Source organism: Gigantopelta aegis, chromosome 3, assembly GCF_016097555.1.
Source record: "Gigantopelta aegis isolate Gae_Host chromosome 3, Gae_host_genome, whole genome shotgun sequence".
In the NCBI taxonomy this organism is placed as follows: Eukaryota; Metazoa; Mollusca; class Gastropoda; order Neomphalida; family Peltospiridae; genus Gigantopelta; species Gigantopelta aegis.
In genome coordinates, this window is record NC_054701.1 from 47,161,312 (window position 1) to 47,174,826 (window position 13,515).

General features: G+C 35.7%; 1 protein-coding gene across 4 annotated transcripts; it reads left to right on the forward strand.

Moving 5' to 3' along the window:
* The first annotated feature begins 5,047 nt into the window (after positions 1–5,047).
* LOC121368135 lies at positions 5,048–12,256 on the forward strand. Of its 4 annotated transcripts, XM_041492715.1 has the most exons (5): positions 5,048–5,167; positions 6,407–6,487; positions 7,021–7,065; positions 7,793–7,837; positions 10,081–12,256. In XM_041492715.1, exons 1-5 carry the CDS (start codon positions 5,089–5,091, stop codon positions 10,497–10,499), a joined length of 669 nt encoding a protein of 222 aa, XP_041348649.1. In that variant the 5' UTR covers positions 5,048–5,088; the 3' UTR covers positions 10,500–12,256. The 4 variants fall into 4 exon arrangements, with proteins under 4 accessions (XP_041348649.1, XP_041348651.1, XP_041348650.1 ...); XM_041492717.1 differs by lacking the exon at positions 7,793–7,837; XM_041492716.1 differs by lacking the exon at positions 7,021–7,065.
* The last annotated feature ends 1,259 nt before the right edge of the window (positions 12,257–13,515 follow it).

Consider the following 13,515-nt stretch of genomic DNA (forward strand, 5'->3'; position numbering starts at 1 on the left):
ACACTGCCTAGAACTTCTATATAACTGTATATAGCTTCTATAGACACTGCCTAGAGCTTCTATAAACACTGCCTTGTGATTCTACAGACACTGCCTAGAGCTTCTACAGACACTGCCTAGAACTTCTATAGACACCGTCTAGAGCTTCAATAGACACTGCCTAGAACTTCTATATACACTGTCTAGAGCTTTTATAGACACTGACTAGAGCTTCTACAGACACTGCTAGAACGTCTATAGACATTGCCTGGTGATTCTATAGACACTGCCTAGAGCTTCTACAGACACTGCCTAGAGCTCCTACAGACACCGCCTAGAGCTTCTATAGACACTACCTAGAGCTTCTACAGACACTGCCTAGAGCTTCTACAGAAACTGCCTAGAGCTTCTATAAACACTGCCTTGTGATTCTACAGACACTGCCTAGAGCTTCTACAGACACTGCCTAGAACTTCTATAGACACCGTCTAGAGCTTCAATAGACACTGCCTAGAACTTCTATAGACACTGTCTAAAGCTTCTATAGACACTGCCTAGAGCTTCTATAGACACTGCCTAGAGCTTCAACAGACACTGCCTAGAGCTTCTACAGACACAGCCTAGACCTTCTATAGACACTGCCTGGTGATTCTACAGACACTGCCTGGAGCTTCTATAGACACTGTCTAGAACTTCTACAGACACTGCCTGGAACTTCTATAGACACTGCCTTGAGCTTCTATAGATACTGCCTGGTAATTCTATAGACAGTGCCTAGAACTTCTATATAATTGACTAGAGCTTCTATAGATATTACAACTTCTAGACAATGCACAGAACGTCTATATAATTACCTAGAGCCTATATAGACAATGTCTAGAACTTCTAGACAATGCCTAGAACTTCTATATAATTACCTAGAGCTTCTATAGACAATGTCTAGAACTTCTATATAATTACCTAGAGCTTCTATAGACAATGTCTAGAATTTCTAGACAAAGCATAGAACTTCTATAGACATCGGCTAGAGCTTCTATTGACACTGCCTAAAACTTCTATATAACTGTATATAGCTTCTATAGACACTGCCTAGAGCTTCTATAAACACTGCCTTGTGATTCTACAGACACTGCCTAGAGCTTCTACAGACACTGCCTAGAACTTCTATAGACACCGTCTAGAGCTTCAATAGACACTGCCTAGAACTTCTATATACACTGTCTAGAGCTTCTATAGACACTGCCTAGAGCTTCTACAGACACTGCTAGAACGTCTATAGACACTGCCTGGTGATTCTATAGACACTGCCTAGAGCTTCTACAGACACTGCCTAGAGCTCCTACAGACACCGCCTAGAGCTTCTATAGACACTACCTAGAGCTTCTACAGACACTGCCTAGAGCTTCTACAGAAACTGCCTAGAGCTTCTATAAACACTGCCTTGTGATTCTACAGACACTGCCTAGAGCTTCTACAGACACTGCCTAGAACTTCTATAGACACCGTTTAGAGCTTCAATAGACACTGCCTAGAACTTCTATAGACACTGTCTAAAGCTTCTATAGACACTGCCTAGAGCTTCTATAGACACTGCCTAGAGCTTCAACAGACACTGCCTAGAGCTTCTACAGACACAGCCTAGACCTTCTATAGACACTGCCTGGTGATTCTACAGACACTGCCTAGAGCTTCTATAGACACTGTCTAGAACTTCTACAGACACTGCCTGGAACTTCTATAGACACTGCCTTGAGCTTCTATAGATACTGCCTGGTAATTCTATAGACAGTGCCTAGAACTTCTATATAATTGGCTAGAGCTTCTATATATACTGACTAGAGCTTCTATAGATATTACAACTTCTAGACAATGCATAGAACGTCTATATAACTACCTAGAGCTTATATAGACAATGTCTAGAACTTCTAGACAATGCCTAGAACTTCTATATAATTACCTAGAGCTTCTATAGACAATGTCTAGAACTTCTATATAATTACCTAGAGCTTCTATAGACAATGTCTAGAACTTCTAGACAATGCCTAGAACTTCTATAGACATCGCCTAGAGCTTCTACTGACACTGCCTAGAACTTCTATATAACTGTATATAGCTTCTATAGACACTGCCTAGAACGTCTATATACACTGCATATAACTTTATAGACACTGTAGAGCTTCTACAGATACTGCCTATAACTTCTATAGATACTGCTACCGGGTGTATAGAGATGAATATTTACAGCAATAAAAACTAAAATAAAGTACAAAGTTTTAGGAGGCTATGCACCCCTAATTAATTAATCATTTAATTTAAAGGGACAGACCCTAGTTTTTAAACACTAAGGCATGTCTTTGACGTTTAGAGCCGTTTTTGATAACTGAAATGATACTTTACTTCTTTATTTTTATTTTTTAGATTATTAATTTCCGTGCATCCTAAATGTTTCTGGTCATCCTGGTGTTTTTTAATATCTCAAAATGCATTTTTCATATTTTGTAAAACGCACGTGCGTCTGAGAAGTAACAGTTATGGAGTTGTGTTTTTATCTATTTTTAAGGGTATTTCACCATTTCAACGTCACAGACTCTTGTTTCACTCTGTTGTAACGTTACAGGTTGTAACGTTACAGGTTTGTAGACTAACTAAACTTAGTGTCCATTTATAATATGCGGAAATCGTAGAACAATGGAAAACGTGTCATGGCCAGTCAACATACATGCCCTCGAGGTATTTAGAACACCTTGACCGTCAGAGACTCAGCTTGCCTTTCTACGTTTCAAGCAGACACGATTTTAGAAGAACGATACAATATTGATGCATGAAAGGATTGTATACAAAACAAAACCCTAAAACGAGACCATTGTTAGTTAAAATACAATGAAATATTATTTAAATATTTAAATCACATATACAAACAACATGAGAAAATGTCATTTCAACTCAATTGCCGATGTATTTTTCGTGCTAGGGTGTCGTTAAACAGTCATTCATTTATAAAATATTATGTCAAATAAAGTGAAACATAATTTAAATATTCAAATCGCATATAAAAACAAAATGAGACCATTGCTACTTCAAATACAGTGAAATATTATTTAAATATTTAAATCACATATACAGGCAACAGGAGACCATTGTTACGTCAAATACAGTCAAACATAATTTAAATACATGTATTAGTATTTAAATCGCATATAAAACCAAATTAAAAAAAAGTAAAGTTTGTTTTATTTAACGACGCCGCTAGAGCACATTGATTTTTTATCTTATCATCGGCTATTGGACGTCAAACATATGGTCATTCTGACACTGTTTTTAGAGGAAACCCGCTGTCGCCACATAGGCTACTCTTTTTACGACAGGCAGCAAGGGATCTTTTATTTGCGCTTCCCACAGGCAGGATAGCACAAACCATGGCCTTTGTTGAACCAGTTATGGATCACTGGTCGGTGCAAGTGGTTTACACCTACCCATTGAGCCTTGCGGAGCACTCACTCAGGGTTTGGAGTCGGTATCTCGATTAAAAATCCCATGCCTCGACTGGAATCCGAACCCAGTACCTACCAGCCTGTAGACCGATGGCCTGCCACGACGCCACCGAGGCCGGTAAAAAAAAACAAATTAAGACCATTATTAATTCAAATACAGTGAAAAATCATTTAAATATTTATTAATAAGCAATTGTCGAACACGTTACATGTATCATTTGTTTAAATTTTAGGCATCCTTTTCACAATGTCCTGCTGTCCAATATGTCCATATCCAGTACTCTTGATTAGCCTCAATTTTATGGTTTATGGGGGGGAGGGGGGGGGGTGGGGAGAGGGGCACAATAGTGAAAAAGCGAATGAAGATCCGAGTCGTGCAAATTCTAGACGCCCGTTTTGTTCCCCCAACAAATATAAACACACATCCTGCTTTTTCCTGTTTCTAAAACACTATCTGACCGTAACATGTTTTAATTAAAGTATTATACGGATATCTATATATACATTTGGAATTCAAATTTTGTTTGGCCGTTGGCAGAAATAATAAATGGGTACGTACAAAATAATTTCTGACGAAAATCGACATTGAAAATCTACAAAACATTACGGCGTCCAGAAATGTAGTGGTTATATAGATATTCGTATTCTAAGTAAGAAAATTTACGCAAATTGTAATTTTAATTATCTACAAAATCTTGTAAAATGGCTATAAACTCGGGTTAGTCCCTTTAATTCACTCGTTGCTGCATTTCGCCTCTGCAGTGTTGCATCATATCTGAAACCTTAGTGGTATAGGGACGTGTTAAAAAGTTTCAAGTCAAGTCAGACATTTTGTTTTCTTTAGGAATTCCACCGGATGTTTCAGGATTTTAGTGCTTAAACGTTAGGACGTACAATGTCGTAGCCAGCATGAGGCAAACGAGGCGCTTGCCTCGTCTGGAATTTCCCCAGATTTATTTTATTTTCCCCATGACACTGATATTTATTTTACAGGTCTGGGTTTGCCTCGGCGTTTTTTCCTCTCTGGCTACGCTCCAGACGTACCTAGTGCACTAAAAGTGCTCTGTTTAGATTTCATATATTACTATGCTTCAATTCTGTACTCCACCCACGCAAACACCCACCCACCCTCCCTTCGAAAGTTATTTTAGACTGTGTAAGGCCATGAACTTGCTACCTAAGAGCATTTATATAAATCAAATATTTTAATAAAAGAAAAAGCAACTTGTTTTTATGACTAATATAGAATTTCTATTGTTTAAAAATACATCGAACAAACATAATTACCCCCATCGTTACCACAATCCCATAAAAAAGTCACAATCAGATCATTCATTCTATTTTTACTCAATCGTTTCTATAATTGCTCTTTTTGTTTCTCAAAATAGATTGGAATGTAACGAGAAATGCTCCTAGCTAAAATAGTTCTGTGTTTTCAAAGTCGCACAAGATGTAGTATATTATGTTGACAAATAGTTGTTAAGCAAAACACGAAAATCTAGAAGTCACGATACGAGGGCGCAAGTCAAATACGTGACGTCAAACGTTTTTTGAATGATGCGCGTCACGTGAGCGCTATACATATATAAGGCACGATGGGGAGGAGGTTGCACAATACATGTTTGTATCTCATCACACATTGTTTAATTCTGTTTCTAAGTTGAGATTTGGCATTACTCTGATACACCTTCACATAGGTAAGTGGATTTTAATAAATAACTAGGGAATATTATTACAGCGTTATCTTGACTATATTAGTTTATAGAAAATTATTATACAGTACACATAAATTGTTTTGGGTTTTTTTCTACTGAATAAATGTTCATTATTATTTGATATTGTGTTAAGAAATATTCCAAAATCAGTATATTCAGTAACAGCATTTGTCATGTCACCTGTATTTGTAATATAAACACCAGTTTGCATCTTTCAAACCGATTGTTTTACTTTGTTTCTTTCTTTGTGTTAGTTACCATCTATAGCTCTTAATGTATCTGTCTATTCACTTGTTATTCATTTAAGATTGATTTTTTTTAAAACAGAAACATAAATGAAAATTATTTGTTTTAAAGATGGATTTATGACATTTTAATAGAAATATTTTATGTGGTAGAACATCAAAAGGAAACCGACTGGTGTCTGTGTAATGAACTATAATGGGGAGTCTTCCCAAGGCCTGGTGCTTATACAACTCTAATAGAGTCTGAGACACTAATGTCATGGCAACGCCATACAAATTGTATATGTGTGACGTCATTAGAGATTGAGTCTTTATAAGCACGGGCCTAGAAGTGTGTTGTTAAGGTGTGACATATTATATATATATATATATATATATATATATATATATATATATATATATATATATATATATATATATGCGTTATGCAGTCCTGTTACGTTTGTTGTAAATTCTCCGTGATCTTGAAAAACCCACTAAACACGTTGTGCTAGTGGCTTCCTACCAACCACATACTGGAGTAACCAAATATTAGTTAACAAAATTAATTAAGTACCAGTAGATCTTTTCTTAATTTTTCTTTAACTATGGCTAAAGTTACATAAAATACAGATTCTGTAGACGTTATGACATGTTCCTAGACTTAATGATTTAAACAAGTTTAGAGCTAACAAAATGACAAGTATTGTTAGGAAACAACGTTTAACGAATTATAGCCGAATGTAAATTTCGATAGTTTTCATTAATGAATTAGGCGGGACTAGTCCAGTGGTAAAGCGCTTGCTCGACACGCGGTCGGTCTCGGATCGATCCCCGTCGGTGGGCCCATTGGGCTATTTCTCGTTACAGCCAGTAGGTATATGTGACATCATAAAACTGATAAATAAAAGCTTCTTTTTTAAGTTTGCCATTTAAGTAAACATCCATTTTCATTCCACAAAAAAATACATTATTAATGTCATTCTGTTTTCCACAGAAATCAGCACGATGGTTTCCAAAATGATGTCGCTGGCTTTCTTTCTGATCTTCGCTTCCTGCTTATCGGCATACGTGCTAGGTAAGTGTTACAAAGACGTTTTTAAAAAAAAAATTCATTATACACATTATTTGGACAGATAGCCTAGTTAGCTGAGATGTGTTCCCAGGATAGCGTGCTTGAACCGTAATTGGATATAAGCACGAAAATAAGTTGAAATGAAATGAAATTATCCAGTAAAAATGGTAAGTTTTAATTAGCTCTGTCCAGTACTAGTTTCATTTAGTAAAACTAGTCTGGGAGTGGCAGTCCTCTTTGTGGCGGTTGAAGAGGGATGAAATCTCCAGTAAAGCATCTCCTCGAGAGTGGCTGTCCTCCTATAGATGAGGAACTTGAAAGAGATTCATGGACTCGACCGCTATTTTGCCAATATCCCATTCGACTCTGCATTGAGCAGAGATACGGTTTTGTCATTCAGATTCTAGTTCTGTGTGATTGTTTGAAACAAAAAGAAAATGCATATTATTTGCATCAACTTGAGTTGATGTGTTTTGTAGCAGATTTGATGACATCCTAGCAGCTGTATACATTTGTATATATTTTCTTTGTAACAGTAAAACCACAAACAAAAAGCATCACTACTGCTCAGGATAAGAAAGGTATTTGATGCATGTTACACATGTATGATACTTCACAGTAAAGCATGCCTCTTATCTATAAAACCATATATATATATATATATATCTTGTAGAACATGAAAGCCTTGGAGGCCAGGTTCGGAAACCAGGTTAATTTATTGTAAATACAAAATCTTAACATACACTAAAAAAAAGATAAATAAAACAATAATACAAACATGCACTAATTAAAATTTAAAAAAAACAAGCACTAATATTCATATGTATATTTTTTATTTCACATTCAAAGAGAACCTGGTTCATTGTATATAGGGAGGATTTTTCAAAATAAATGGAGCACCCGGCATGTTCGGGATTTGCTTGAAACTTAAAAAAAACAAAAAAAACAAAAACAAAAAAAACATGAAAGTTTTGCGAACAACAAAGTATTGCGAAAACTGCGAACATCTTATCATCGCAGTACTATATATATATAATTATACTGGATCCTTCTCTTTCGTAATTGAAAACCATGGCATATGAAGCATGTTTTAAAATGAATGCTGTTTATAACAAATACTTTTACCTGTTCATATGTAATAGGGTTTTTTTTGTCACAATGAAAACAAATATTCCAACTTATATTTATTTCCAAGTCCGAGTTAAAAGAATGTGTGACAAAACCCATGATGGAATGCGATCCATGCCTGTTTCTTTAAAAAAAAAATATAGTAGCTGTATACATTTGTATATATTTTCTTTGTAACAGTGAAACCACAAACAAAAAGCATCACTACTGGTCAGGATAAACAAGGTATTTGATGCATGTGCAGTAAAGCATGACTCAGTACTCTTATATACTGGATACTTCTCTTTCGAAATTACAAACCATGGCATATGCGATCCATGCCTGTATCTTTTTTAAAAACAAAGTTGCATGCACTTGTACATTACTACTGGATCTTTCGATTCCATAATACAAAATGTTGGATCCTGGATGAAGTGTTTACCGTGAAGCATGAAAGCATGAAACCTTTTTCAGAGTTTTTCTCTGTAATGAAAAATCTCTTAATATTTTAGGTCTATTATGCATGTCAGAAAAGTTTCTGATAATTTCTCTACATTGAAATCAATCTTGTCTATGGTACAGCATGACGTTTTTGCTACATATATATCTTTTATGCATGCGTTGTTTATAATCGTTCACATGCACTAAAACCAATACCTAGTAAGACGTGTCTGTTTCTTTAAACTGTGTTATAAACGTGTTAGTATTCAAGCATTGCGCATGCACAATAAGTGAACACTGATGAACTATATGCATGTCATCAAAGCTTAATGTTTTGTCATTTATTTGTACAATGTACATGTATTAGCGTTGTTTATAGAAAGGCATGGTTTTCTTTAAATATGGATTGCTATTCATTGACCAAGCAATGTATTTGTGTGTATTATTTGCACTGACATCAGTATGGTGTTCCATTAAACTAAATAAAAAGTCAGGTCAGGTCAGGTCATATGTTTAAACGTGTACATTCAGAATAAGCAGTTGTAGCATACGCCCGTCATGGGCGCAGGTGTCGACTTTCACCTGTTCCTCCGTCCAGGACAGGAAAACTTTTAGGGGATGGGAGAGGGGGTCGCCCGCGCTGACATGTGCTGACATGTGCAAGGGAGCACAAGCAGGCCAATCAGGGCCTGTAGCGGGCGAGGGTTGGTTTTGAGTTTGTTTTGTTTAACGACACCACTAGAGCACATTGATTTATTAATTATCGGCTAATGGATGTCAAACATATGGTCATTTTGACAGTCATAGAGAGGAAACCCGCTACATTTTTCCATTAGTAGCAAGGGATCTTTCATATGCACCATCCCATAGACAGCATACCGCATACCACATACCACGGCCTTTGATATACAAGTCGTTGTGCACTGGTTGGAGAGAGAAATAGCCCAATGGGCCCACCGACGGGGATCGATCTCAGACCGATCGCGCATCATATTCGAGCATGTATTTACCACACCATAAACTAAAAGGTCCTTTAGAACGAAAATATTAGGTCGATTCATTTACTCTCCTGGGCCCTGTTTCACAAAGTGATCATAGCCTTAAGATCACCATATGTGCATAGCTATCTTATGGACTCAAGGTGATCTTAGGGCTTTGGTACAGAAGTAAACGTATTTCATAACTGATACATCAAATAATGTAGTACCTGTATGTGTTATCCTGACTGAAGGAAATTGCATATGGAAGATTTTAAATAGAATTTCACTGGAGTAGGCTATGTAGCAACATCTGGTTTCTTCTCTAACATTTGATGAGGTGACACAATTACCATAAGGTTGACACCTAATGCTCCATTGGTGGGATACGTGATATGATTTGTTTGTCATGACGTGTTGTTGCATATTGCCATTAAATTCTTGCTAGTTTGATTTGAACTAATATTAATTATCCAGGGAGTATTTTTCACTTCTAATTTTTTCCCCCTGGAAATAGGATGATGTCATATTGTGAAAGACTCGTCCTGTTTTCCCTCGATATTAGCAAAATAGTCCCCACTTTTTCTATGATTTACTTTTAAGGGCGAATGTTTGTAGTAAGCATATCTGTGTACATTAATTAAAATGTGTGTGGCACTTTTGGTCACATGTTGTTATTGTGAAATATGTTACTATTGTTGTCTACGAGATATGTTTGATGAAAGACATCCCAAAACGGTGAATTTTTTGTTTGTTTTTATTTTACTATTGTCGTCTATAAGATTTGATTTGATGGCATACATCCTAAAACAGTTATTTTGTACTTTACCATTGTCAGCTGTGGAATTTGATGTGCTCATAAAAGTTTGTTTTGTTTAACAACACCACTAGAGCACATTGATTTATTAATCATCGGCTATTGGATGTCAAACATATGGTCATTTTGACACAGTTTGATGTGTTGATATGCATCCTGCTATGAAACAATGATTTTCTATTTTACAACTGCAGACTATGGGATTTGATTTGGTGGTAAAACTCTAAAACGGTAATTTGTTTTTGTATTTTCAGTTCTTCCACCTCGCTCGCGTCTCTCCATGGGTACCGTCCCTAGATATATGAACCCGACGTCAATAAACGCCGTGCGACGAACTCCAGTCAACAACCAATACAATTCCCAATGGCCTCAGCAGCGAACCTCTTACGGAGGAAGTTGGGGACGCCCTGCCCAAGGTCAAGGTTTCCTCTTTAACAACTACAATCTGAGGATGCTGATGGGACTTGGAAACGAGCGATCGTTGGTGACGTCATTGCTGGGAACGAATCCATACATGGGGTACTACCCGGGACAGAGGGTAAGGAGCAGTCTAATTTCACCCGGCGGGGGAATGTTCATTAACGCCGACGGCACGGATGGGTCAATAATGAACGCCGACGGAAGTATAACCAATGTTGACGGAAGTGACGTGTCGATAGATTCGGGCTTCTAAACCGCCAATCGAATGCATATACAAAAACAAAAACAAATACTCGATTTGAAAAAAAAAATGGCTGTCGACAATATTTCAGCAGACTTAACTTTTTGTAAATCCATTTAAAATGTTTTAAAATGTTGTCGATGTCATACAACCATTGCGGACTGTGGAGCAGTAAATCAACCTTGTAGAAAGGGTACGAAAAGGAATGATTACCCAATGTATGGTGTAAATCATCTGACAATCCCTAATACAGACAAAATGATGAACATTATCTGTTTTCGCAAACACCAGGTCTCTTCACCTTTTTGGTGAAGATTCGTCGGTGTTTTTTTGTATAATAAACTGCATTTTGTATGTATGCACTTTAATAATAATAATGTAGCTTTGGACTTTTGGCTACGTTGGTTCGTGTTTGATGATGAAAACATTCCATTAATTAGAAGACAAGGAAGAAGAAGAAGAAAAATATCGAGAGTGCAAAGCAGACATTCCTGATTCTGACCGTGATATTAAGATACATATATATTCTTTTGTCATTAAGCCTACTATTCTAGGCTTTATTTCCTAGAATTTTAATATTTAAAAAAACCCATCCTATTTTGGAAAAGATTTCTGTTATTTGTCAGTGTTACCTAAAGTGTTTTTGTTTTTTATTACCTTTGTATTAATAACATTAAAATTTAAGAAATATAACAGTGGACATAAAGTCATTTTAATGTACTAATAATGTAATGAAAATTCTCTGTAACATAATTTACATAGTATTCAAATATACGTAGTTTTGATGATGGGTGCTATCTCTAATAGATGCAAAGTTTTCCCATTTATTTATAATAGTATTATAATAGTTATAATAGTAACTTCAGTATATTAACAGAAAGGCAGCTTCGTCGGATGTCTTATTATGTCAGGTTTTTCGTATTATTTTTGTGCTTATTTTGGGAATGTTTTCAAGATGGTGGTACAGCTAGAGAAATCCAGTTTTTTAAATGTCATGTTTTTGTTTGTCTTTTTTTCTTAATAGTAGCCCGTCAAAATAAAAAAATAAAGTATTTTAAAATAAACTTCAGCAACCCTCATCTTTACAAGATAATCCATTTGTGTTTTTGATTTGTGTATCTGTTGTAAAACAAAATCATATTATTAGCGATTTTTTTTCTTTATAGAGACATTTGAAGACTGAACGAATTTTCATTAGTAAATCTTTATGTTTTTATTTTTTTATTTTTGTTTTATTTATTTATTTATTTATAGAATTATTTTCTTTTTTCTTTTTATTTTTTGATTCACTAGACGTTACTATACCGAGAGGTTATGTTCACTCTTTGTAAAAATAACAGTCCATTATTTAAATTTTTAAATTTTTTAATATAGGCTTTTGGGAACGACATGCATATAGCCTGAGTGACGAATAGTTATATAATTTGAATAAATAATTAAAAATGTTTTCTTGTTTAGAATTTTATTAACTTTTTAAAAATTAAAATTATCTTTAAATCATGACTGGACATAACCATTTCAGTTTACCAGTCTTCGATATTACATACAATAGTTTTTTTGTTGTTTTTTTAAAAATGTATACACATTCTGTTAGCTAGTGCCTTACTGGTGAAGATATTATTGAGAAAATAGTCATTGCGGGAATGTTAGTTGTGAGTTAAAGTCCAAAGTTATTGTTGCTTGTACATAAATGTATTTATAATTTTATATTTATTATTGTTGTACTTTTGCTATTTGTTTGTTATAATAAATACGAACTTTTAATACGATTCGCATATTGTTTTGTTGTGTTGTGCACTAAGAAAAATACATTTGTAATAATGAATGGATTTCTTTACACGTGGTTCCTTTTTAGATACTTAAAGGAACAAAATAATTATATTTACAAGTGTAAGTGTGACTGTAGAGAATACAATCTAAGGCGTTGACCGATGAAGCTGTAATTGCATATTATAATAAAATACATATTGCCAAAACAACAAAAGATGTGTGTGGTTGTGGGATGGGTGTGATTGCTGGGTGCATGCATATAAATACTGAAAATATGATCTTACCTAGCGGGGGAAGGGGGCGGGGGCGTAGCCCGGTGGCAATGCGCTCGGTTGATGCGCGGTCGCTTTGGGATCGATCCCCGCCGGTGGGCCCATTGGACTATTTCTCGTTCCAGCCAGTGCACCACGACTGGAATATCAAAGCCCGAGGCATGTGCTATCTTGTCTGTGGAATGGTGCATATAACATTGCTACTAATGGAAAAATGTAGCGGGTTTCCTCTCTAAGACTATATGTCAACATTACCAAGTGTTTGACATCCAATAGCCGATGATTAATAAATCAATGTTCTCTAGTGATGTCGTTAAATAAAACAAACTTTAAACAAACTTTAAATACTGAAAGGAGAGACTTACCTGGCGGGTATTTCCCTCTGACAAATACGGGGAGGGGGAATGCTTGTTATGTGTATTTGGAGAATATCCTGTATTACTCTGTCTTGGTTCTGCATGTAAGTCCCCTGTAATAAAACAACTTTAACAAGTTGTTTTATGTAGCCAAGAACATCCCTAATTTGGTCAGTACAAATAATACAACTTTATCAAGCTGATTTGATGTCGCCAAGAGCATCCACAATTTGGTCAATACAAATAATACAACTTTAACAAGATGATTTGATGTCGCCAAGAGCATCCCCAATTTGGTCAATACAAATGATACAACTTTAACAAGATGATCTGATGTGGCCGAGAGCATCCCCAATTTGGTCAATACAAATGATACAACTTTAACAAGATGATTTGATGTCGCCAAGAGCATCCCCAATTTGATCAATACAAATGATACAACTTTAACAAGATGATTTGATGTCACCAAGAGCATCCACAATTTGGAACATACATTTTCCACACCCACCTGATTACTTATTCTGGAACCTTCTGGCGTAATTGTCACTACAGAGCAATATTCTGCAAGTAGCAAGTCTTTAAAATCGGTTTAAAAGTAGAGAATTCTTGGAAAGATTGATGGTATTATGC

What these genes read in the sequence shown, in the direction of transcription:
- LOC121368135 (XM_041492715.1), top strand. Translation starts at nt 5,089, where the DNA reads ATGTTTGTATCTCATCACACATTGTTTAATTCTGTTTCTAAGTTGAGA. An exon ending in TCTGATACACCTTCACATAG is followed by an intron (nt 5,168 to 6,406) that starts GTAAGTGGATTT and finishes TGTTTTCCACAG; the next exon opens with AAATCAGCACGATGGTTTCC. An exon ending in CTTATCGGCATACGTGCTAG is followed by an intron (nt 6,488 to 7,020) that starts GTAAGTGTTACA and finishes TCTTTGTAACAG; the next exon opens with TAAAACCACAAACAAAAAGC.